The following is a 25635-nucleotide window of genomic DNA, read 5'->3' as shown; positions in this document are numbered from 1 at the left end:
TCATTTCTACAAAGATTAGCGGATGTCGCTCGATGTCGCAAATTCACTGCTAAGCTGCTATCCAATCCTCCTTGTAATTTTGATGAGCACAGAGTTGCTGTTGAAGCATCAGCTATATGTGCTATGTGTAAATTGCAACTTTGTGAAAGATGCAAATCGTTACATGATAAAGTTTCAGGGGCTAAAAAGCATAAACTGTATTTGTCAAATAATGGAGGACAAGAAAAAATTATTATTGATATGGAAAACATTTGTAAATATCATGATGGCAAGAGAATCATATGTTGGTGTTCCGAATGCAAACTTCCAGCGTGTACTGACTGTTGCCCATGTGACCATCGTCTTGTTGACGTTTCAAAAGCTGCAAAGGTTGAAGAAGACAAAATCAGAGGATTGCAAAGAGAGATCGAAAATAGTCTGCCAGATATAGAATTACAACTAAAGATTATAAATGAAAGTGAGAAGAAAATAAATTCTCAGAATGATGACGACCATTTTTCAAGTTTTGCATCTGCAGCACTAAGATTCAACGTCATGAAAGGCTCGGTCGAGGATGTTTATCTCCAATGTATGTACCTTCGTGATGAAATAAAGAAAATACTTGCATTTGGGGGAGATATTGAACTGCTCACGGCTATAAAATTTTTCGTTATTCAACATGAAAACCTTCGAAAAGCGCTGAAAAGTATTGAACCAAGACCACAATCCTCAATTTCCAGCGATCGATCTTCCAGCTCATATCCTCATTCATCGGTTTTGGATGAAAGACAGAGTGTAGCCTCAGACAATTCAATAGATACAGCAGTTGCGCTAGATTATCAAAATGAAATGTTCGATGTTGGATCACAAAAAAAAAGAGAGAGGCTGTAGTGATACCACAAAATGAGGAAAACATATACATGAACGAGGTAGGTGTATTTGTTGGAATATATTAAAAAACAATTTGAGATTAAGATTTAAGTCAAAAACCAATCATTCATGGAATACTAATCAAAAGTAGATAAAACAATTGAAATTCGAAATGGGCAGTTCAAAAAGCTGTACATATACTCCTAAAGTTTTAGGATTTGAAACAATGTTTTCATTAACTACAAAATATTGCAGCTACCGTATGATGAAATAGAAGTACAACTGAGAAAACCACTTAATGACACCTCTATGGAAATAACCGAGAAGTTCCGTGAGTTTGATACGGAAATCCGAATAACAGGTAAAAAGGAAAGTTAATCATGTAAACTAATTCATCATCTTCATTAATACAAATGATGCCTTACCTTAACTGGAATATTTCAGGAATGACTTTGTTGGATGATACAATAATGATAACAAGCCGAAGTGCGGGGTTGTGTGCAGGGTATGAGCTTTCTGGACAACGGAAATGGACAATAACTGATAAATTGAACGGTCCTTTCGATTTGGATTCATATCGATCTGACAATGGGGAACAATTATTATTCATCACAGACCCTGGCAAAACAGGTGAGTTAAAACGTTATCATAAAAAGCTGTTTATCATTTAATCTTAAACAGCTTGCTACTCTTTATGTCATTTGGAGGCTATTTTGGTTAAAAAACCAAATTTATTTCAATTTTCAAATAGATTTAGGTTTGTTTGTTTGGGGTTTTTTTAAAGACATAAAATAGTTTAATTTAAAGAAATTGATTATTTTTAATCAAATTGCAAGATAAAGTGCCGGTGTTACCATGAACAAAGTTGCCAGACATTTCCTTTTTTTATTTTTTTACATATGTTTTTTTTAAAGCTGTATCGTTCAGACCTTTCAAAGTATTGAAATTAAAAGACAATTTAATAATTTTTATACGTTTATGCTAATAATGAACTAACTTACGTGTGGCTATTGTTTTTTTTTTATTTTGGGGTAGATGATTCCAAAAGCACAGTGATGGTTTACTTGCGGAAGAAGACCGACAGATACACACATTTAACCCGGTTTACGAATGAGTGTGTACAACCCCGAGGTGTGTGTGTGTATGCTGGAAAAGTGTACGTATGTGAGCCCCAAAGTCATAGAATGACAGAGTATCAGATATGTAAAGACTTCAAAGGGAAAATAGTCAAAATATACAAAGAACAAAATGTTCTCAAAGAACCTATGTATGTATCAGCTCAAATTCTAAGCGGCAAGATATTTTTGATAATCTCAGACAAAGAGATGGGTTTGAAGCGACTGGAAAAGGGGGAAAGTGGTTCAGACAGTCCTGGTTGGGCAGTCAGCAACGAAAAATCTTTTACACCATCAAAATGTGCCATTACCAAACAGGAAGGGAGTCGTGAGGTATTTGTTGGTAACAGCGCTGGCAGAAAGATCCACCTTGTCAATTTTAAGCCCAGACAAATAAGCCACAGAGAATACAGTATGGAGGATGTCAGCAAACCTGTGGCTATATCTGTTGATAAGCAAGGACGGATTGTAGTGGCTTGTATGGACGGGACTGTCTTGTTATATGAAGTTAAAGAAGCTGTAGAGATGAAAAGACTTTCAAATTCTATAAAGGAAAAAAGTAATTATGATGTGTAACAAACAAAACACTCACTCTACTTGCTTTTTTAAACATGTACATTAAAAGCTCTTCATGTCAAGACGATGTACACACATTTACCTTATGTTCACCTCACCCAACTAAATTGGCAAAACGTTTATACTCATATCATTTATCTGCAAGTTTAAATATTGGTTCCAAGATTATGATTGATCCACTATTCTATAACAACAACAACAACAAAACTCATGAAAATGTTTACCTTGGTAAATAGTATACTAGTAATTCGAAAATAATGACAAAAAATAATGTGAAATTTTCAACATTATATTTAACCAATATGTACGTGATATCTAGCAACGGGCAATGTGTCGGTCGCAACAAGAGGTCAAGGTTGCTACATCGTTCTTAACCTCACAAAATCTAAGTGAAAGTACATTTTCTTTCATTTCTGGCAATGTTTTTATACCTTCCAGACTCAACTGCTAATTAATGAGATTCTAATCTATACTTTGTAATGCATCTTCTAAATTTCTTAGGTATAGGTTTGAGTAAATAAGACTGCATGCAAAAATTATCTATCAAATGTGAAAAAATATAACATTTTGGAGAGTTATTGATAACTGCATCCAATTCCTGACAATGAACATATATTATTCTTTTCTTTATAATTTGAAAATGTTTTTGGAACACAAGGTATTCTTGGTGTTCTCATAATTCACCAAGACCAATACTATACAATTCTGATCTAATAAATGCTGCCCAATTGGAGCATGACCTTTTGGCTTTACAGTCTATGGTAAGATTTACATAACAGGATTTTGATAAACAGTTTGTGGTTCCAAGTAGTTTAAACCAGTACTTAATCGTTCTAATAATTCTCACACACCTTAATGGGAGACATCCCAATTCAATGTAAACCATAGCATTATTACAATTTGATTTCACTCCTAATAAACGCTTACAAAACTTCATAAAAACTTTGTCAATATCGTTTGTCTTGTGTGATCCCCAGACTTCACAACCATAACATAAAATGTTTTTTACGTATGTTTCGAACAATGCCAACATTGTTTCGTTATTCAAATACAAATATTTTGTTCTAGAAAGCATGGTATAAAGACACTTTTGTCCTTGTTCAGCCAACTTTTTTTCAGTTTCTAAGAATTTACAATTATACTTAAATATGACACCAAGGTAAGCAAAGCTATCGACAATATCTAGTTACTGTCCGTTGTATGTCCATTGTTCATTTGTGTTCATTTGTGTGTAGTTTTCCCCCCTTTCTGAAAACAACAATTTTAGTTTTTGCCACATCTACAGTAAGATGCCACTTAGTAGGTATTCATATAAAATATCTAACATGTTTTGTAAACCATCTACAGATTCTGAGAAAATAACCATGTCATCTGCATATAGTAGTACAAACAGGTTTAAATCTTGAATTTCCTCTTGGGATAGTGTCACTACAGAAAAATTCATTTTCAAAATCATTGACATAAAGAGAAAACAAAATAGGTGAAAGAACTTCCGGACCGCCTTGCATCAAACCTACATTTTTTCAAAGTCTTCTGTAATAAAACCATTAACAAGTACTGATGCTCTGACATTAGCATACATAGATTTAATTACTGACAGCAGTTTACCACGTAATCCAAGTTTTGAAAGTTTGTACCACAAATAATACCTATCTACCGAGTCAAACGCTTTCTGATGATAATAAAACAACTATATAACCTTTTTCTTTGGCTTAGGGTAGAATTAATAATTGAGTTTAGACTAAAAATAGCACCTGCTGTCCCTGACATGGGTTTAAAGCCAAGTTGAGCATCAGATATAACATTATTTTCACAAAACCATTTTAATAATCTAGAGTTCAGAATAGACGAGAAAAATTTTCCAAGGTTGCTGATCAGGTTGATACCACGATAATTGTTCGGATCGGAGATGTCGCCCTTTTCATGGATCAGTACGATGAAAGCTCTGGACCACAGAGATGGGGAAGAAAACCATTGTTAAAAATGTTGTTGAATAAAAGATGTAGAGATGGCAACAGCAGATCTATGTAATATTTAAAAGTTTCAGTTAACATCAAGTCAGGGCCACAAGACTTTTCGTTTTTCGTGTTTTGACTGCACTTCGAATTTCCTCGAATACGATTTCATTGCCCAGCTCTTCAAATATTGATTCTTCATCCAGTTCCGGGTACGGGTCTGGTAAAGTGGTTCCCTCTAGGGTATTGAAGTACTCAAGAAAGTTGTTAGCCGTCACAGCGGGTCTCAATGATTTGTGTTTGGGAAACGTTTTGTAAAACAGTTTTGGGTTTGATTTTCTTAGAGCACAAAGCATGTCTCCCTCCTGTTGTAAATATTGACGTTTTGCGCGGGTCTCGTACTTTTTGTAGATATGTTTAACAGCATGGAGGTTAAACCTATTATAATCAGATTTGTTCTTATTGAATTGAGCGCAAATATAATCTTGGTATTTTCGTATACATGTGTTTGTGAACTAGAGTTTCTCTTCTGTATAGATCCTATGGATATCTGATGCTGGAGTGTTACGTCTACGCGGGGGCGGTCTGGTTGGATGTCAGACTTTAAATTCTTGATGTGGAGTCAAAACTTTCTGTAAATCATTAGTAAAGAGTTTAACACATAAGTCAAGATTTTCTGCCGTGTCGTAGGGACAGGAGAAGATGTGGCTGGTAATTTTGCTCAAGTGCTAAACGACCCTCATGAATCTTTTCAATGTTCCACTTAGGGGGTGGTGCGCATAAACTTCCACTTGAGGCATCTTGTCCGAGTTTTTCGCACTGCTGTCCAGGTAAACGTATTTGAAGGTGTAATGGAGCATGGTCTGAGAATTGGTTGAAATTACAAACAATAAATTTTTGGACAAACTTAAACATACCACTTCTAGTTAATAGATAGTCAATACATGTCATTCCTCTTCTATTATGAAACGTAAAACTGTCCGAGTAACCATCTGGATGTCGACCATTGACTATGCGTACTCCATTTGATTTGCACAGGTTGATACGCTTGTAGCCTAAATCATTCACCTCGGTGTCAGGGTTGATTCTGGGTGGGAGAAGTTCGTTTTGATCACTGCTGTAGTCAAGTAAGTTACTAAGTTTTTCATTCAGAGAGTTATGCAAGGTATCATCACTAATGAAATCATTTTTATCCCCGGTGCTGGCATTAGAATCCCCGATGAGGAAAATCCTTCCTAAATCACTGTACTTAGATATCTGTTGTTCGATGTCACTAAATAAATCACAGTCATATAAGTGATAATAAGATGAGCAAGATGGAGGTATATAGAAACGGCATATGTAAGTATCTTCATTGTTTACAGATGAAATTTTCAACCAGAGAACAGTATCTTCACAAACTCTACAGATACTAACAAAATGACATATTTCTTCTCTAATTAACACTGCAATGCCTCCACCTTGAGTGCATCTAGCTTTCTTCCTTGGTAGAAGTCTCACTACATACCCGCTGACCGATAGTTCTGCCTCATTTTGGAGCCAACACTCAGTTAACAATATGATGCCATAGGTTAATAGAAAGGATTTTTCTTGAATTTTTCTTAAAAAGACACCATTAATATTCCAAAATATAATTTTGAGTGTGTTTCCACTAATGTTATTCTCCTCGCGTTCCTATGTGTCAGGGCATGTAGGGGTGGATTGTACAATATTCCATCTATAATTAATTTGTCCTTGACTAGCTTTGCTCGCTTCCCATCTTTTCTTTCTGCTTCTATTATTGGGATAAGTTTCTTTCTTTTTTCCAACACGTCTCTGGGATATTGTTCACCAATACCAAACGGGGTGTTTTGAGCGTATATGCTTTTCGGCGAATGGATTCCCTTGTCTGATAGTTAATAAATTTGACAACAATGGGCCGAACTTTACTTGACCCTTGGTCCCGTTTACCAAGTCTATGTGCTCTGTCAATTTTTTCATCAACATTGCAAATACCAAGCTCATTTTCACAGAACTGTACTATCTTGGAAACGCAATCTTCATTTGTGGTATCACTTGGTTCCTTCAGTCCAAAGAATAACAAGTTGTCCCTCATGTTCCTGAGTTTTAAATCAGACATCTGTTCAACAAGATCTTTATTCATCTTATTCAATCGCTCAACTTCGCTGTTTATCTTTGGAGGATTCACAACAGATGCTGTCTGTTGATCTTCCTTAACAGTTTCAATGGGTTTGACTCGCTTCTCCAGGTCTGCTAAAATTGTGTGCAGATATTTAACGCTTTGTTCTTAATTGTCTATCTTATCAAGTTTCTCGTCTATAATGATGAGGCGATTTGTTATGACAGATAACCACGGTGCAGGGATCTGCATGCCACTGTGTGCCGGTAAAGGTGTTCTGCTGCTGGCCACTGGGTTAAAGTTAATAAATGGAGGTGCCTTCATCCATATTGGGTGTTGTTGAGCTTTGATATTGTGCATTTGAGTTGATTGAAAAGCCTGAGGTGTGAGGTGCGTTGGAGTGGATGGCCATGTTTGAAAGTGTTAGTCTAGTTCATGTAATTTTGGCGATTGGCTTGAGCGCAGCGGAGGAAATTCGGCCTGAGAATCTGTATGGATATGCTTACTTTCAGAAACTGACGGACACATAGCCACCGATGATGTTGAGGAAGTTGGAGTACTTGTTGGGATTGAAGTGGACATGGAACTTGCAGCAACGGGGCTATTTATAGTTTTCTCATCTTTCTTATCTGACTTGACGTCAACATTTAATAAAAAGTAATTTGTGAAATAAAGGCATTGTGTATAATCGTTTTCAAAAATCAATAGGATGGTGAACACAACTATGTCCATACAATTTTCATTTCCTGCAAAAATTCGATCTTTTCAGTTTTAAATATTCTTTTCGCCGTTCTTCTCACGCTTGCTTAATACGAGGGTAAATTACAATGCGGCTTTCCGGCGACGTCAATGTTTTTAGTAAATTTTAAAGAGGACTATCTGTCTTTAATTACTGATATCTGTTTAACAACACTGTATATCCCGTCGTTATTTGGTACATAAAATATTATGACAATTCTTTATTCGAGGTATCAATATCATTTGGATTTTAGCCCAATTTCTAGAGATATTACGTTCAACATAATATGGTTTATTGTTGACATAACACAAAAATTGACCGTGCGACTTGACCTCATTTTAGCAGGAATTCTTCGAAATAAAGGTATATATTAACTTACTTTTGGGATTTCAAATTCTTTGAAACTATTGCTAAATTTAATAAAAATATGACGTTAAGTAACACGGCCTCGGTAAAAGTCTTCGTATTTCTTTTATTGACCCTCGTACAAACGGGAGGACAGCAGAAACTTTACATGAAAAATGTCTTTGTTTAAATGAACTGTGTATTATGATCACATCTTTCCACCATACAATTTGATTGTCTTTTTCTTTTTGTTTTCCTCTGTTCACAACAAACGTAATCAGTCTTGATAAAGCCTTTTATTAGCAAAGAAGATATTTCCTTTCGAAATATCACAAACACAACTACGAAATAACAATTAGTCAACATGAATGTTTCATTCAAAACTTTAAAGCTACATGCCGATCATAAACTGTATAAAGGTGTCAATTATATAAAAGATATCAATAAGCTTCAAATCAAATGAAAATAAATCATATCAAAATGCAATAATGATGATGATGATGATAATGACAGTAATGTGCGGTTATGTCGGTTAAGTAAAGTACGATGTATTTGATCACATGACAACACAACACTTCCGCTTCTCTTAAGTGTCTGTGTTTCCTATGTCCATGGAATCCACAACACTGGGCAGATTAAATCCACCTGTATCATCATTTTATCCCCTCTTTGATTTGACATATAATATCAATCCATATAACATATATAAACAAAAGGAATTCACTAATTTCAGAGAGATTCATAACGTAGTTGAACGCCTGATTGCACAATTATGTATTGAACAGTCTACGATTTTGTATATTGCCGTATAATTTTATGAGTTTTGGTTATAATATATCATAACCCCGACGACCTAAGTCTGACCCCACAAGGGACATAATTCAAATTACATTTAGCAGAGTATAAAATCAACATGTACATGGATTTTACTATGTTTTCATCACGAAGCCGAAAACTGGTACAGTAAATCGTAAAAACGCAGGAAATTCGGGGCGGGCTAAAAAGCACAAAACAAGATGCTTTGGGTTCAAAATAGTGATATAATTTAACAGATAGATAAACAAGGACTTCACCATTTAAAGTGTGTTAAGTTTTATCCAAAACTATCAAGAAATAAGGAAATACAAAAAGAAAACGTTAAATTTTAGCCGATAACTGGTACAGTGCCAGTGTAGTTATTGTTTGATGAGGCATAATTATTGCTTGATGAGACGTATTCCTTGATGAGACTTATAGCTGGATGAGACTTATTGCTTTATGAGACATATTGATTGAGGAGACTTATTGTTGGATGAGACTTATATATTGATGAGACTTATTGTTTGATGAGACTTATTGCATGATTAGACATATAGGACTATCATTTCCAGGTCTCAAATGTGGTCTGTACGGGTACCATCAGGTGGTTCCGAGGGGTTTATATCTCCCTTGATTTAAATCACACGATCTTTACTGCCTCCGAAGTTTTCCATGCACCTACAAACTATTGATGCATTAATAACTTTGGTATTAATTAAAGTATGTCGACGATAATTACGTAAAATATATTTTCTGATCGAGTACTCTCAGTACTTTGACATTTTTTTCTTACTGGCCGTTAGCTTTTACTTGCTTAAAAAAGCTGTAAATTTAGTGAAAGCATCCTAGAAAATTTCAAATCAAAATTCTGAGGAGTAGGGTGCGGCCACATCGGGGATCCACTTTAACAAAGGAAAATATTTTATTTACAAAAACATAAACGTTTTAATATATGGTTTTACTTATATGCAAGCATTTTGATATATTGCTGATTCTTTTAAATTGCTAAGACTTTGGTCCCTGGACGATTTTTTGGCCTCACAAGGGGTTCAGAGTGTGATGTAGGTTTATATTCCATATATAAACAATTGTGCAAAATCTTTATAGAACTGCAAAGCTCAACATGAGATATCACTTTAAAATCATCCAGTTAAAAAAGGACTTTAATAAAATCATAAGAATATTCAGGGGGAAAATGGATTTTTATTTCTACAGGATCTACATGTATTATACTGCATTGTCCAGATAGTTTGCATTATGACTGCATTACGATGATTTTACCATACCTATTGTTCCTCAGTTGAGCGATGTGGCCCATGGGCCTCTTGTTGAAACGATCTGTGTACTATGGTCGTATCTTTCCATCTTATGATTTGATTGTTTTGGGTTTTCTCTTTACTTTTCTTTCCGGGTTTTTGTTTTGTTTTGTTTTTTTAGAATCACAACAAACGTAATCAGTCTTGATAAAGCCTTTTATTAGCAAAGAAGATATTTCCTTTCGAAATATCACAAACACAACTACGAAATAACAATAAGTCAACATGAATGTTTCATTCAAAACTTTAAAGCTACATGTACATGCAGATCATAAACTGTATAATGTAATGATCATCTAAAAACACAACAACAAGCTTCAAATCATATCTATATAATGAAAACAAATTAAATTGGAATGCAAAGATGATGATGTGGATGATGATGACGGTGATAATAATGTTGTTGACGGTAATGGCGGTTATGTCGGTTAAGTAAAGTACGATGTATTTGATCACATAACAACACAACACTTCCGCTTCTCTTCAGTTTCTGTGATTCCTATGTCCATGGAATCCACAACACTGGGCAGATTAAATCCACCTGTATCATCTTTTAGTCCCTTCTGTGAAATCGTCGAGTAAATTTCTGGAAGTAAAATGACATTTATCAGAGCAGATTCAAATAACACAATATACTTCGGCTCACCAACGCTTGTCACATTCTATGTTGCAAACGCTATTATATAATAAGCAATTCATAGAGCTTCAACAATAAAATGTCTCCCTTTATTTTATTATATTTACATTTTCAAGTGCCTTTGCCTGTGATAACACTACGTATCGATTTTGTACTATAAAACCCATAATACAAATGACGCCAAATTGAGGCGCCAGCGGGGTTTGCTTATTTACATTTTTATATTTAATCGTACGATGGCTTAAAATTATATAAATATAAGTAATAAGGAATCATTCTTTGAATATGATGAGGTGATAATTTCGGTCGGGGCGTGATCAAATCTATCATAAAGCCCTTCGGGCTTTATTGGATTTGATCACGCCCCGACCGAAATTATCACCTCATAATACTCAAAGAATGATTCCTTATTCCTTATTTAATCTGATCAATGATAAACAGTATATAGTAGTATAACTGTATGATCATAAGTCACTCTCTACCTTAATATCATTATATCACCAAAAAGTATATAAAAATATGGTTTTATTGGAAAAATAAATTGCCTGTAATGTAAATTGATTGCAAAGTATTTTTTAAAAACGCATATCAATGACAAACAACGTTTTTTAAACTTGGAACGATATTAAGGAGATGTGTCTTTTATTTTACGATGACGTTTCTAGCTTATTTTAAATACATGTAATCAAACACTGACCTTTTAGAATACTCTGAAATGCCAGGTCAACGTGGGTACAGTCCAGTGCCGATGTCTCGATATACGACATGTTGTTTTTCTCTACAAAATTTATAAAACGTTAAAATAACAAGAACAAAGATATATATCTGACTAATAAAGAATGTTACAATTCTACACATATAAATTCAATCTCAACACTCATAAACAATGATATACATGTACCCAAAGTATACCTGCGTAACTCCGGGCTTCCTGTGATGACACGGCTCGCAGGTGACGTAGATCGGTTTTATTTCCGACTAACATCAAAATGACGTCATCGTCCGTAAAGTTGCGGGCCTCTTTCAACCATTTATCTAGGTTGTCGAAAGTTAGTCGTTTTGCAATATCATAGACGAAGACCACACCCACAGCTTTTCTGTAATATCTGTAGGAGTCATAGATGCATACTAGGTTAATTTATTGCACAAAATTATGGTCAAGATCTAGTAAATGACTACTGGGTGTCTTTTGTACCTAGAATCATTACGACGTCATAATTGATTCGAATAATCTTTATCCCGTATACTTTACAACTTTAAAAGAATTGAAAATAAAACAGTTTCTTGATATTCTATATCAAATCACGGGAAAAATAATTCCGATACCTATATTCAATTAGATACCGTCTTAAAGAGGAGGTCAAAAGCTTGTTTCAGGCCGTTTTGGAGAGACTGTAGGCATTCTTATTATATTTCGTTAGTCAAATATTTACTTATTTCCTTCATATTTCATGAAAAATGACAGTTTAAAACATGATTTTTCGTTTTGTTAACCCGCAATTAAAGCCCCAGTACACCATTTAAACAAAGCTGTTGTTATAAAGCATCATCGAAATAATTTCTATCTTGAATTATATAAACTTGTAGGCAATTTCATTATTAGATCTTGACCTTAATAACAATTTTAAACAAGCTCTATATGATAAAGATAATGTGTGTCCGGAGCAGTGGCTCCTTCATACAAGTACAATGTTTGGTTAGACGGATCGGTTGATTAGACTTGCACTTGTTTCATAAAACACTGTATGATCAGTAAGACTTACGCACTGTTGAGTGAGACTTTCGAATTGTTTGGCAAGAACTACGAATTGTTTGGCAAGACTTACGTATTGTTTGGCAAGACTTACGAATTGTTTTGCAAGACTAACGAATAGTTTGGCAAGACTTGCGAATTTTTTAAAGAGGCATGCATTGTTCGATGAGTGTTACAAATTATTGTTTCATGAGACTTATTGTTGGATGAAACTTTTTGCTGGATGAGACTTATTGCTGGATGAGATTTATTGCTGGATGAGACTTATTGCTGGATGAGACATAGTTGGATAAGACATTGTTTGATGAGACTTATTGCTGGATGAGACTTATTGCTGGATGAGACATAGTTGGATGAGACTTATTGCTGGATGAGACTAATTGCTGGATGAGACTTATTATTGATGAGACGTATTGCTGGATGAGACTTATTGCTGGATGAGACTTATTGTTGGATGAGACTTATTGCTGGATGAAACTTATTGTTGGATGAGTCTTATTGTTGGATGAGACTTATTGCTGGATGAGACATACAACACATGTAGTTGGATAAGACATTGTTTGATGAGACTAATTGCTGGATGAGACTTATTGTTTGATGAGACTTATTGCTGGATGAGACTTATTGTTGGATGAGTCTTATTGTTGGATGAGACTTATTGCTGGATGAGACATAGTTGGATAAGACATTGTTTGATGAGACTTATTGCTGGATGAGACTTATTGCCGGATGAGACATAGTTGGATGAGACTTATTGCTGGATGAGACTTATTGCTGGATGAGACTTATTGCTGGATGAGACATATTTGGATAAGACATTGTTTGATGAGACTTATTGCTGGATGAGACTTATAGTTGGATGAGACTTATTGTTGGATGAGACTTATTGCTGGATGAGACTTATTGTTTGATGAGACTTACTGTTTGATGAGTCTTAATTATTGGATGGGACTTACGCATTTGTGATAGCTCTGTACCGGTCTTGACCTGCTGTGTCCCAGATCTGGGCCTTCAATGTCTTTCCGTCTATATGAACGCTTCTGTAAATTAGGAGGAGATATAGTTAAGCAACCGTATGCTTAAAGTTGAATTTCGGACTTCTTTTTTCGCAAAGAACAAAGATTCCACTTAGAACATCTGAGAATCAGGGAAACAATGGCGTGAAATTTTACATGTATATAAATGTCATTGGGTTCTTTGTTTTCCGTGAGCATATTGTGTCACTTTATTTTAGTAAAACATAATCCGTATCTTAACCTTTTATGTTTACATTATCTGCGTCGCTTGACCTTAGCCAGAAAACAAACCAGCATCAGAAACGGCATATTCCGCAGCATTAGATCGATCCATTGTTAATTTTATATCTCAATAGTATTCAGATTTACCTGGTAGCAAATTCCACCCCAATTGTACTTCTGCTCTCCAAGCTAAACTCATTCCGGGTGAACCTGGACAGAAGATTGGTTTTTCCTACACCGCTGTCCCCAGTCAACACAACTGCATAATGATAAAAATTACAAAATTAATCAAACTTATTAACTAATCAATGCCTATTTAAGATAAAATTAATCGATTCGTTGTCATGCTCTTTCTGTAAAGCAGACGTTTAAACAATTGGTCATTATTTTTAATGTTAGTTTGTAAAATAATTATGGTGCAAATTTGAAGAATGTTTCTAATGAATCTGATATCTTTGTACTTTTAACAGAAAGATTAGTAACAAACTGAAAGTCTTGTTTTATGTACAAACTGCACAATATTGTAATGCTGGTTGCATGTAAAAACAAACATATTCTTGCAACCAAATATAATGATAATCTATATTTGAATTTCAATGTGAAACAGAAATTTAATAAAAAGAGACTTTTATTTGCAATAATGAAATTCTCTTTCGCGCATACTTAGCCAATCTTACATTTTATTAACACATGTCAACTTATTCAAAAAAGTAAAAAATTAAAGTAGAAAAAAAATGAAAACAAAAAGATGCACATCTTGAAAAGCAATAAAAGTATTTTAAAGAATTGTATTTTAAAAACAACATAAAATAAACAAATGGAATACAAATATCTTAGAATTTCAATTCATTTGAAGTTTTTTAGTTACACAATTGTTTGAAAACACTTCAAAATATAGCAATAAAAGATTTTATCGCGTTGTATTTACACTGGACACGCGAATAAAAAATATTTTTCATCTACAATTAAACCTACCTTTAGCTAGATAATCGTATTCGTCTTCCGAATAATTTGGAGGATTGGAGAGATTTTTACAGTGATCACAAGTTTTATGAGTGCACTTTGAAGTTTTCATCGCTTTATTGTTCACTCCAAATGTGATGCAATGTCTTTGTTTATATACCGGTGTAAATAACCGACGGACAGGTTGATCTAGCTCACAGAAGGAAATACCGCTGTATTGATAGTACAGGAACCGAATTAGTTGTTCTATGCGTGAAGAAACCTTATGTAGGTAAAACAGCATGAGTCAATGGTAGAACTATTTAAAACCATGATGGACAATATTACAGCCTGGCAGTGTTCACGTTTAAAACCCAATGTTTACAAACAATGACTCATCTAGTCAGGTCTATATTTATAAATTTTATAACCAAATAATAAGTCCCTGATATATTTATATCTATTCACTTTGTGTCTGGTAATGGGAATATTCTAAAATAAGGTAAATAAAAGGAAAAAATACTGGATTTCGTATAGATTATTTACTAATATTTGTAATACTAAATTCGCAAATTAACCATGCCTTTTTCTACATGAAAGGATCACGTGGAAAAATTCATCACCAAAACTTCCCGAAGGATTGTTTTATTGGTTTATTTTTTTTCCTTCTTTTTTTGTGCATTTATTCAAGTGATTAATGGTTAAAACAAATAAAGATCCTGTCTGTATTTTTTAATAAATGAGGTTTTTACTAACGGTGTTTATATATTCGACGTCTATTTAGTAATATAATTAAAGGAGAAACTTAAGGGAATGGTCCATGCTGAACCGTTAACAGCTACTTCAATGTAAAAACGAGTAAATGGCAGCGTTCAATGTCCACAATCATTAATAACACTACATGTATACCACGGTTAAATTACATTGTACCGGTAATATACGTTATAACAGGAAACACATTTCCCGCAAATTAAAGGATAAAAGTAGTATCAAAATATTTTAAACGTATTATATCATGTAGGAAAAAAAAATAAAATTTGATATTGCTTACTTCGTTGGCATACATGTGTGGTTTCTTTACTTTTTACGTAGCAAAATCAAACAATTAAAACATGTACAAGTGTGTTATCAAATAAATTGGATGTTAAACATTTTTCTTTAACGTATTTAATAAACAAAGAGAGAGCGTGTTCAAATTGTTTTAATTCAATAAGATATTTGTTATAAAATGGTTCATGTCAAGCGAGGATCGGATCTTTACACTATTAAAATTATCTTAAATATGCTGTAGACAGAATTCTGGATCCGCGCGTTCATATTGTATTATATAAATATATAATAGTTATTACAAAATGAAAAATATAATATATTTGACGCTCCTTTTAACAGAGAATGAAATTAGCACCCAAAAAAATGGAAAAAGGAATTTTTTTTTCAAAATCACAGTTGAAGACATACATCTAAATGTAAGGACATTCTATATATTTTTCCCCAAATAACACAATTCTTTGACATTGCTAAAAATTTAAAATAAACAAGTTTAAGTGTTAACGTGCACTTATATCACGTTAAAATTTATCGATCTAATGTCACATCACTGGATGTACGCACGTGTAAACTATATATTTTATCTTTAATTCCTTACCAGGGGAGTTGTATATGTATCCTTCTTCAGAATACATCAGAAGATATGAAAGGTTTTTACAGAGATACAAGTCTTATCAACACACACCGAAGTTTTCCTCGTTTAATTAATAATGCTCTGTACTGTACTTGTATATACCGGTTTAATTATTCATATTTGCTCATTGAAAAAATATCGATGCATTGATAGTTTAGGAAATCTTGAAGGATCGTGACCTAAAGAAGACTGGATGAAATAGTAAGAGTTCATCTTCGCAAGCCGAGGGTGTAGAGGAGCAGAGTTGATCGTGAACGCTTGGAAGATGGGAACTCTAATAAAACATGATAGTATGGCTGTGTTCAAGTGAATGTTTACAAACATTGACTCAGATCGTCAGGTCTATTTATAGATTTGTTAACCATATCATAAGTCACTGATGTATTCATACCTACCCATTTAGTGTTTGAGTAATGAGGATAAACAAAGGGGATAATACAGGAATTTTGTATGATAATAAAAACCACTTATCATATGACGCTAATATTTGTAAAATTCGCTAGGATTGTAAGAAGGGTCGTTTCCTGTGCGCATGGCCAACTTCGCGCGTTATCGTTTTTTCTTTTAACTTTAGCTTTCATGCCCTTCCTATTCGCTCAAAAATGATTTAAATGAGATAGACGAGATTTTTTTGTACAATGAGTTGTCATACATGTAAATTCAGCAAAATTGTTTAATATATAACATTTTATTTTTTACATCGTCTCATTTACTGACGAGACAAATGAGAAAACTGTTTCTTGTTAACGCAGATGTGTTTTTTTATTCTGTGGTCGAAATATAAATACAGAAAGTATGAATTATTACCTTATAAAATTTATTTTTGTGTGAAATTTTTTTTTTCGGAGCCTTAAATTTTTTTAAACATGCATTAATTTACAGAATTCTGCATTTAAGCATTTCTTGAGTACATGGCCCCATTGTCCAGGATTTTATTCCAAGCTGAATAATTAAAGCTTTGCCTTTCATTTGACATGTTTTAAAAAAATATTACTTTCCCCTTGAAGCAAGGGGCTATACATCTTCAATTACAAACCTCTCTGGTGTGACGGTTGTGATAAACCGGCAACACTATCAAGATGTGAATTCATTTAAAAGGTATCCAAAATTATTAATATTTAAGTACCTCAGAGAGAGCAGGGCCACAGTTTTCTACAGAAAGAAAAGTACATAATTTATCTTCTTAAAAAATGAAGGAAACAACATTAATTGCAAAATATTGCATTTTATTAATATTGTAGAAAAGTTATGATAACTTACTTTTATACAACCAATCAAATTAAAACAAAAGTAAACCAAAATCTGTTGATCAGATCATTAAGTAGGCAAGTTTATCTAAAAAAGTACAAACTGAACTTTCTTCCTTTTTTCTACTGAGATGTCACATATAAATACCCTTTATATCTTTCATATAGTTCATGCACACGGTGTTACCCTGTCCCTGTACAGTCCAGCAACAAACCCTGCACAGTCTGTTCACAACTCATTTTGTTCAATAAGTTGATTGCAGTACAGTTTTAAATCAGACCTGCAAGTTACGATTAAAAGATTCTTAACAAGATTGTAAACAACAACAAAATAAAATGTAGACATATTGTAAAATATAGTACAGTGAATCTGTATCTGTCTTTACAAACACAATCTTTGGGTTACTTCTCATAATAAACTATTGTACATGTACATTGTACATGTATGTAGAGACACAGAGACAGCAAATAAATACACCGATACATGGTGTACATCAAGTTCTATCCAAGTTATACCCAACTGCCTGACCGACACTGATATATGTTACTCCAGATTATTAGGACACATTTATACATGGTATCGAACACCTCAAAACACATTCATATTCAGGCTAATGATTTATGTACAAATGTGTTACATTTATTTACATTTTACAGGGTAGGTAAAAAATAATGTCTTTTTTAATTTAAAAAAAATACAAAACAAGTCAACAAAAAACCTGCAAGAATTACAATAAAAAATACTAAAACTAGATAAAAACTTATTTGATAAGTAGCAAGATGCATTTGGCTTGATCGATGGGCATTCTTTGAGAGATTCAGTACTGTGTGTGAGATTCTAGTAGTAGTCCGATATGTATGGCCGGAGGTCCTGATTGTCCCAGTACGGCCGACAGTAACTCTTGACTGGACTGTTTGTACTGTAGTTATTGGGAGAGCTACCATCCCTGCAACTAGAGAGAAATGTTCAGAATATTTAACAACTACATTTTACAAACATGAATACTATCAAAAGAATTAAAAGTTTTCATAAATTCAAAAACAGTAGATCTTATGATTTCTTCATATTTGAACCTCCAAACAAACAAAAAATTGGTATGAATTGATTCAATCATTAAGTAAAATTTAGACAAAGAAATTGATTTAACTTTATTTGAGAAAAAATTTTGAGCATAAGATGTGTATAGTACATATAAACTTCAAGTACAAATATCTACATCAAGTACAGATTTGTATAAAATCTACATCAGAACTAGCTGTTAATAATAATTCATATAAGCAGTATCATAATATATAAATATAAAAAATTGATTATAATAATGAATATTCATTACAAAACATCTAGTTAATCCATTCACAAATAACTTGTTAAAAGGGTATGTGCCTGGTCTAATTTCTGATTAATAAATGCTGTGACACGCAATAACAATGGTTTAGATGTCAGAACTTAAAGAGATTTCCAATTGTTAATTAATATCCCATCAATCTTTGACCCCTGGTCCCTTTAAGTCAGAACAATAATTAACAATGGGGTAAAACTCAAATCCTTTATATCTAATGGGCAGTCTGGGATTTTGACACATTACATTGACCTCCCAATGGAAAATTATCAAAATTTCATGTATTAAGCAGCACTTAATGGTATAGATATCCACAAACATTCCAACACTAAGGATATTGAAGTCAAACTCATATCCTTGGCATGCTTTTAGGAAGTTATGAATTTAAAAGGGAAAACGCATTCAAAATCTCATCGAAAAACTAATATGTATCCACATTACAATCTTAGATCACTACATGTTCTATATAATACAGTAGTATACTATAGGTTTCCCCTTAGGTCCCCCAATGAAAGGGTTTAAATTCATTGCTCATACTTTGGAAATCAAGCTGAAAAGATTATTGAAGACTCTTTAAAAGTGTGCAATATATCATTTTTCAAATTTCTAATTATTAATTGGAGAAACGGTGGTTAAGTAATAGTGTCAACTATAAAAATACATTCCAGAGAATTTAAATTTTTACCTCCCTTGATTAGCAAAATATAAGAAAATCAAATCAGCTAATGTACAGCTAGCTCAATGTAAAGGCTCACACTGCTTCATACTCATGTACAGAATAGTAGCATGACTGACAAGGTGAGATTAGATGAAATGAACCCAAACCAAGTCCGATAGATGCTGGATTAATTATACCACTTGCCTAGGGGTGCCTATTGAGTCTGTTACTCTACAAGTTAGCATCTGTAACAGCCAGGAAATACAAATATATCACATCAAGAAATGGTAGTTTTCCTCCAGATAATTTGAAAGTAATTCTTGACATATTTTGATATATAAATTGAATACAATTTATTACAGCAAATACATTTCTAATAGTTATTAGAAGGCAGAAATGCATGCTTTTCCAATGATAATTATTGATCAATTCTGCATCAGTCCTTCAAGGTTATACAATAATTAGGTAATATGATGCACAAACTTACCCAAATGAGTTAGTTGACTTGTTGAGCTGATACTGCTCGGGGTCAGGTACATAGTCCGAGTCCATGGCAGAATGGGAGGGTTCCGGGGGGCTACAGATGTCTATCTGAGAGTTGGAGTAGGTCTCATCATTCAGGTCCATGATCATGTCCCCCTGTTATAAATGTCCTAGATATTACATGGCAATCACCAAATGAGAGAGAAAAAGCAAGGGAGAGAGAATATTGTTACAATAAATAGGATTCAATCAAAAATGCACATAAAATATCAATCAATAATCTAACCGTTAGACAAAACTGTGTGTAGCAACCCAAGATATACTGCTATGAGTACAGTGGTAGCAACGTTATTGTTGACAAACAACACGCACGATTCTGATACACGAACGATCACGCACGGTACACGAACGATCACGCACGATACACGGACGATCACTAACTTACTGAATCTTCACGATACACGAACAAAAACGATTAAACACGCAACCGAACGACTCTACACCATTAAACACGCAAAATCAAAATTAATTTTTAAGATGAGAATTAAGGAAACGTATTACTTTAATTTGTATTGCTTTTTGTTTGTATGTTATTGAAAAGCGGCATGTACTTTAGTCATGCACTGTTTTGTATTTTACGGGTTAACCTTTATAAACATCCATACACATATATAAAGGATTCACACACAAATCATTTTGTTTTGTCTCCATAACGAATATTAACTTCTATCATAAATTAAAGAAAATTACGTGTAATAGAAATAAAGATAATGCATAAATTACACAAAATTATTAACATACGAGATGACTGTTTATGTAATTTAATTCTCTTACGTACTATTAATTATGCGGGATAAAGGTAAATTTGTTACCTTGTTCCATAGAATTTCGATTTTTCACATCCAATATTTTCAACATTTACAGTACATAATTGATTAATTTCTATTTATTCTAAATTTTAAAGCGTCTAAATAAATTTTATTTCAAACAAATGTGTATACAATCTATTACATAATAATGCGTATCGTATTCTCATTTGAAAGAAAAACGTTGGGAATAATTGTTTAGTTTAAAACGGGTAATTGGTAAGCCTGGCCGCTTTCATTTAACGTGTCACTTTTGCTAATATGATTGAAATCATTTGTCAAGACACAATTAATGCTTGATATAGGCTGATTATAAAATTAAGCAAAACTAACTCGATCGAACAAAGGATTGAATGAGCTATGGAAATACAAAAAATTAATGTATTTAACGACGAAAGAGAGAATGAATGTTAACAACTGTCAATGTTCTTATATAAAAAAAGTTTTATTAAATTCACATTGTTTTACAAAAACTACTTGTCTTTGTTTTAAGAATAAATCCTGGCATTCCGTAAAAAAAGTTACAAAACGAAAAAACTGCACGATCACGCACGAACACGCACGATAAAAACGCAAACCAATTTTCCTGATACACGCACGATCCCGCACGTTACACGAACGATCACCCACGTTACACGAACTATTTAACACGATTGGCTTGTCAACAATAACGTTGTTACCACTGTATGATACTTGTGGATGGCACATGTCTGGTTTATCTGAGGATAGGGCTGCTGATTGTGAATCATTACTTAAGAGGTGAGATAGGTCTGATTAACTTTAAAAGTGGGGCTGCTGGTTGTGAGATATGATGGTACAGGAGAGCTAGGTCTGATTTACCTGAGGAGATGGCTGCTTGTTATGAGATATGATGGAATAGGTGTACTTGGTCTGATTTACCTGAGGAGATGGCTGCTGGTTGTGTGATATGACTGTACAAGTGAGCTGGGTTTGCTGGACAAACACGTTAGTTAGCTGGCTGGTAATATACCTTGGCATAGCAGGCTGCACGGGAGGCTGAGGCTGACTGGTCTGAAACACAGCGTTACTCTCCAATCTTAACCAACAACTATTTTTCACAAAAGTAACAACACATCAAGAATCATTTTTTTTATATATAAGATATTCTTTATATTTGATATCTTAAATTAAGGAGTGTTTAGACCACATCAAAACTGCACCCTGAAGAATTAAAAAAAAGCTTGGTACTCTTATGCAGTAAGAGTGATCTGCCCTTCCATAGTCAATTGCTTCAATATGTTCAATGCAAGAGAAAATAAAAATGAAAAAATTGAAAACACTTTTTTTAAATATATCAAATATAAAACCATTCCATTGACTGAACAACATTTCTGTCCTTGTTCTTACCTGCTGATTATGAACATGAAGAGAGTTTCTGTTGGGAGTGTTAGAGTTGTTGTTGTCATTGAAGTTGTTGAGATCATAGGCTTGTTCATCATTGTGGTTGATTTCAAACATGTTGTTCATGTCATGGCTGATGTCAGTGGAAAGAGTGATACAGCGTCTCTTTATAGAAACAGCATCTCCCCCAGCCTGCTAATAATATAATCAAGTTAATGCAAAAGTGAAAACCCAAACAGTCAAAGTCAAGCACTACCAATGTTAGCGTAAGTTGATTCAATGTCCGTTGACTAGAAATACAAAAGATTCACATTTATGTCTTTCTTTCTGATGGACCAAAGAATTCAATATCAAACTTTTTAGATCAAAGCAAAATAAAGATATACAGTCCAATAATACATTAACTTTGTTAAATAAACAATCCTGGAATAGCGGTGCTGATCTAGATTCTACAGCTACAAGTGGTTTTAGAGTATGGAGTAAAGATGACAGCAGTATTTCAGGTGGTGCAATAAGTCTCAAGATATTAACCAGCACTACCTCTTCCTCCATTTCACTCTCAGTGCTCTGCGCAAACACTGATAGCTTCCTCTTGATGCCATGACACAAGGGTTGTCTGTGAGGGGACCAGGAAAAGTCTGAAGCTGGCATTCTCTCTACGAAAAAGAGTCAAAACAATGACATTTAAGTAAACTTTTAGTAAAAAGTAAAATGTATCATGTATTGGAAGATTAGATATAAAAGTCAGTGATGAATGATCAAGAATTTAGACCTAGTTTCTGCTCTGATTTGGTCAGCTGGAATTATCAAGCCAACAGCCTTGTGCATGTTGTGCCATTGGAAAATTCTCACTAATATTAAAGCTGCTTTTTATAAACATATATGAAGTCAAATTTTACAGCAGCTATAAAATATGATATAAATAACCAGACCATGCAGTTTAAACAAACAGTGCACCTAATCTCTGGGAGATTCAATAAGACACAATATTTTGTTCTGACATCTTAAATGTTGCAAAGAGACTTCAGTACAAATATTTGTTTTCAATGAATCTCTTAACCCGAGCAGCAGGCATTTCAAAACATTAGTTACTACACTTACCAATTATTTTGTTACTGAACATTTTACAATAGAATAGCAATTCTTTTCAAAAGTAATTGATCAGTAAACATTACCTGGCATTGATGCCAATTTTGAATTTTAGATCTAAGGTAATAACATGTACTGATCACATCTTAAGTAATGTGCAAAGAGGTCACTGCCTGTGTTCCCCTGCAGGCCAGTATCCAAGATAGAGTAAGCTAGCTCTGATTGTTGCCTACCGTAATCCGGTGAATATAATACGCAGTAGTGTACAATACGCACCCCCCACTTTGGGCCTGAAAATGGTGAAAAAAAGCTTGTTGGGATGTATAATACGCATCAAAAAAATTGACCAAACGGTAATCCTGAGTATCAACAAAGCAGTTTTACTTTGTATGCACGCTCAACTTCATCGCGGGAATATGCTACCGGAAATAAGAAAAACACAATATTTTCTTAGATACGGATTTATTGTAACTAATACATCGTGGTAATATCTTTATTTCGTAATCAATGTTTTAATAGACCTAGTATTAAATATTCTACCGTAAATAAAATCAACTACTTTTAACAAGCGTGATATAATTGTTTAGTCATTACAATCCCTGTGAAGTGAAAAACGGACGATGTACAGGTATGGAGATAACGGACCTACATGTAATTAAATTCTTAAATGACTCCGATCAAAGCGATCAATTAGAGGCCTGGAACATAATAAAATATATGCACAAATAGTTGTGTTGTGTTTAGTACACATAGCCTAAGGGGGTGTCTGAGATACCCAAGGTGTCAAGCGTTAGCGGTGGGGAACCACAACTGTTTCAATGGCTTCAATTAACGGAATAGGTTATAGAATCATTTATATTCATAATTATTTGCAATCAATTAATTAGCATTAAATGAAAATGGTTAAAAATGAGCCAAATGATGTGTAAGCTGTTTTCAAAGATCGGCGTCAAATAGCACGTGGCCATCAGTGTACATTTTCTTTAATTACATGCTATAACAATGATTTCCTAAAGGGGTCACATAGTAATATATATGTGATAATGAAGGAATATTACGATGTATAGCGGGGTATCAGTTCTGTCTGTGAACAGCATAGGTAATACGGCAGTATGATACCCCGTGCTTCAGCTAGGAAAAAATATGCCCAAATCCTATAGGGATGTATAATACGCACCCCTTTCTGAAGGTAAAAAATGCTGGGAAAAAAGTGCGTATTATATTCACCGGATTACGGTATATTCATAGGTGCAGACTTCGCTCACTGCACCTGCACTTATACAGGGACTCTTCAGGTACGTTGCACAGTCAGAGTCTGAGAGATGAGCGAATGTATAACTAGACAGGTCCAACGTTAACGCAAGCTCGAAGAACTGAACACTTGCGTCAACAATGCAAACCTAATGCAAGCTGAGAGTGCCGCACACTTGCGCAAAAGGCCAGAACATCAGTAGAGATTGACCACACAAACACTAATATTAATGCTCTGCCGCAACCACCACCAATATTTGATGAGACACTGAGCAGGGATGCCACTTTTAACATCACGTATGAAAATTTGCCGTTTATGGTTGCCATGTTAATGATAAAATCGAGACATTCCGAGTGCGATTTCCAACAAAATGGCAGGCAAATTCAAATGTGTATTTTAACAAAATGCCTTGGTACGACTCATTAAATGGATATTTTGTGGACGAAACTACATATGCATGTTCAAAAAGGTTTGTAATGTATAAAAATGTGTTTTCCCCCTGCAGATTATTTTTAACAAACTTAAAATCTACCCGAAGCTGATCAACTTAGCGGCTGCTACATTGCAAGTATATGGGACAAATTCTTACTGTGACCTGAGCGTATCCTGGTCACACTAAGATTATTCTCTCTACAAGTCTGTAGCTCTAGGTCTGAAAAAATTCGGATGGACGACCTGGGAGCTACAGTGCCTCCCACAGTAAAAAAAACCTTAAATTATCGACGCAGAAAAAATTGCACTAGTTTTGATTTGATTAATCTTATTTCCGGACAAATTCTGTGAAAAAATCAGCACCATTAAATTCCTCATGCAATCTACTACCATGCTAACAGGGAACTACTGACCTACAGCTCATTTTTAAAGGAGTATTGACATATAAATTCAGGCATCAAATGATAATCCTAAGAGCCGCATTTTGAGAATGTCTTCTTTAAATTATCTTGTTAATCAAATTTACCTTGAAAAATCGGGATGTCAACAAGAATCCAGTGTGCAAATTTCCAATCTACCGGCTGCTTACAAATCTAAGATGGAAAACTAAACACACAGTCCAATTGTCTTCTATGCCAGAAAACATAAATGTGAAGTAATTTGTAAATTCTACCATTTGGATGTATAGACTAACTGGCAAAGGATAACAAAATCGTTACATTCATTACGGTTACCTTGTAGCTTTGTTCAATTTTTCCGCTGGCCCAGAAGTTCAAAGCAAGTGGTTTAAAAAAAAAGTAAGATCGGACATAATTGGAATTCTTGTTATGGTTGAGTTTTATT

General features: G+C 34.0%; 3 protein-coding genes across 6 annotated transcripts; 1 reads left to right on the top strand and 2 right to left on the bottom strand.

Annotated features, from left to right (window-relative positions):
• The first annotated feature begins 713 nt into the window (after positions 1 to 713).
• Positions 714 to 3494, top strand: LOC128191341 (uncharacterized). The gene is made up of 4 exons (XM_052863416.1): positions 714 to 908; positions 1105 to 1210; positions 1294 to 1479; positions 1885 to 3494. The coding sequence occupies exons 1-4, from the start codon at positions 900 to 902 to the stop codon at positions 2538 to 2540; spliced, it is 957 nt and encodes a 318-aa protein (XP_052719376.1). The 5' UTR covers positions 714 to 899; the 3' UTR covers positions 2541 to 3494.
• Positions 3495 to 9954: 6460 nt separating this feature from the next.
• On the bottom strand, positions 9955 to 14701 carry LOC128171688 (ras-related protein Rab-11A-like). The gene is made up of 6 exons (XM_052837489.1): positions 14416 to 14701; positions 13588 to 13699; positions 13159 to 13242; positions 11362 to 11555; positions 11147 to 11227; positions 9955 to 10398 (listed from the first exon to the last, which is right to left on the bottom strand). The coding sequence occupies exons 1-6, from the start codon at positions 14684 to 14686 to the stop codon at positions 10265 to 10267; spliced, it is 876 nt and encodes a 291-aa protein (XP_052693449.1). The 5' UTR covers positions 14687 to 14701; the 3' UTR covers positions 9955 to 10264.
• Positions 14702 to 17268: 2567 nt separating this feature from the next.
• On the bottom strand, positions 17269 to 25567 carry LOC128181376 (transcription factor mef2A-like). Of its 4 annotated transcripts, XM_052849780.1 has the most exons (8): positions 25528 to 25566; positions 25319 to 25428; positions 22560 to 22675; positions 22026 to 22214; positions 21558 to 21689; positions 19796 to 19947; positions 19513 to 19553; positions 18167 to 18263 (listed from the first exon to the last, which is right to left on the bottom strand). In XM_052849780.1, exons 3-7 carry the CDS (start codon positions 22668 to 22670, stop codon positions 19547 to 19549), a joined length of 591 nt encoding a protein of 196 aa, XP_052705740.1. In that variant the 5' UTR covers positions 22671 to 22675; positions 25319 to 25428; positions 25528 to 25566; the 3' UTR covers positions 18167 to 18263; positions 19513 to 19546. The 4 variants fall into 4 exon arrangements, with proteins under 4 accessions (XP_052705733.1, XP_052705715.1, XP_052705725.1 ...); XM_052849773.1 differs by lacking the exon at positions 19513 to 19553 and having other exon boundaries at positions 17269 to 18263; positions 22026 to 22211; positions 25528 to 25567; XM_052849755.1 differs by lacking the exon at positions 19513 to 19553 and having other exon boundaries at positions 17269 to 18263; positions 25528 to 25565.
• Positions 25568 to 25635: the final 68 nt, after the last annotated feature.

Source organism: Crassostrea angulata, chromosome 1 (assembly GCF_025612915.1).
Source record: "Crassostrea angulata isolate pt1a10 chromosome 1, ASM2561291v2, whole genome shotgun sequence".
NCBI lineage: Eukaryota > Metazoa > Mollusca > Bivalvia > Ostreida > Ostreidae > Magallana > Magallana angulata.
This window is presented reverse-complemented; position numbering and strand designations above follow the sequence as displayed.

Coding starts and splice junctions, on each gene's coding strand:
- LOC128181376 (XM_052849755.1), bottom strand. CDS start 22,670: ATGCCAGCTTCAGACTTTTCCTGGTCCCCTCACAGACAACCCTTGTGT. Junction 22,215..22,559: donor AGAGTGAAATGGAGGAAGAG/GTAGTGCTGGTT, acceptor TTATATTATTAG/CAGGCTGGGGGAGATGCTGT. Junction 19,948..21,557: donor ACCAGCAGCCATCTCCTCAG/GTAAATCAGACC, acceptor CATTTATAACAG/GGGGACATGATCATGGACCT.
- LOC128171688 (XM_052837489.1), bottom strand. CDS start 14,686: ATGCTGTTTTACCTACATAAGGTTTCTTCACGCATAGAACAACTAATT. Junction 11,228..11,361: donor GGAAGCCCGGAGTTACGCAG/GTATACTTTGGG, acceptor TAAATTTTGTAG/AGAAAAACAACATGTCGTAT. Junction 10,399..11,146: donor ATTTCAGAGTATTCTAAAAG/GTCAGTGTTTGA, acceptor TTTTACTTCCAG/AAATTTACTCGACGATTTCA.
- LOC128191341 (XM_052863416.1), top strand. Junction 1,211..1,293: donor TACGGAAATCCGAATAACAG/GTAAAAAGGAAA, acceptor GGAATATTTCAG/GAATGACTTTGTTGGATGAT. Junction 1,480..1,884: donor CACAGACCCTGGCAAAACAG/GTGAGTTAAAAC, acceptor ATTTTGGGGTAG/ATGATTCCAAAAGCACAGTG.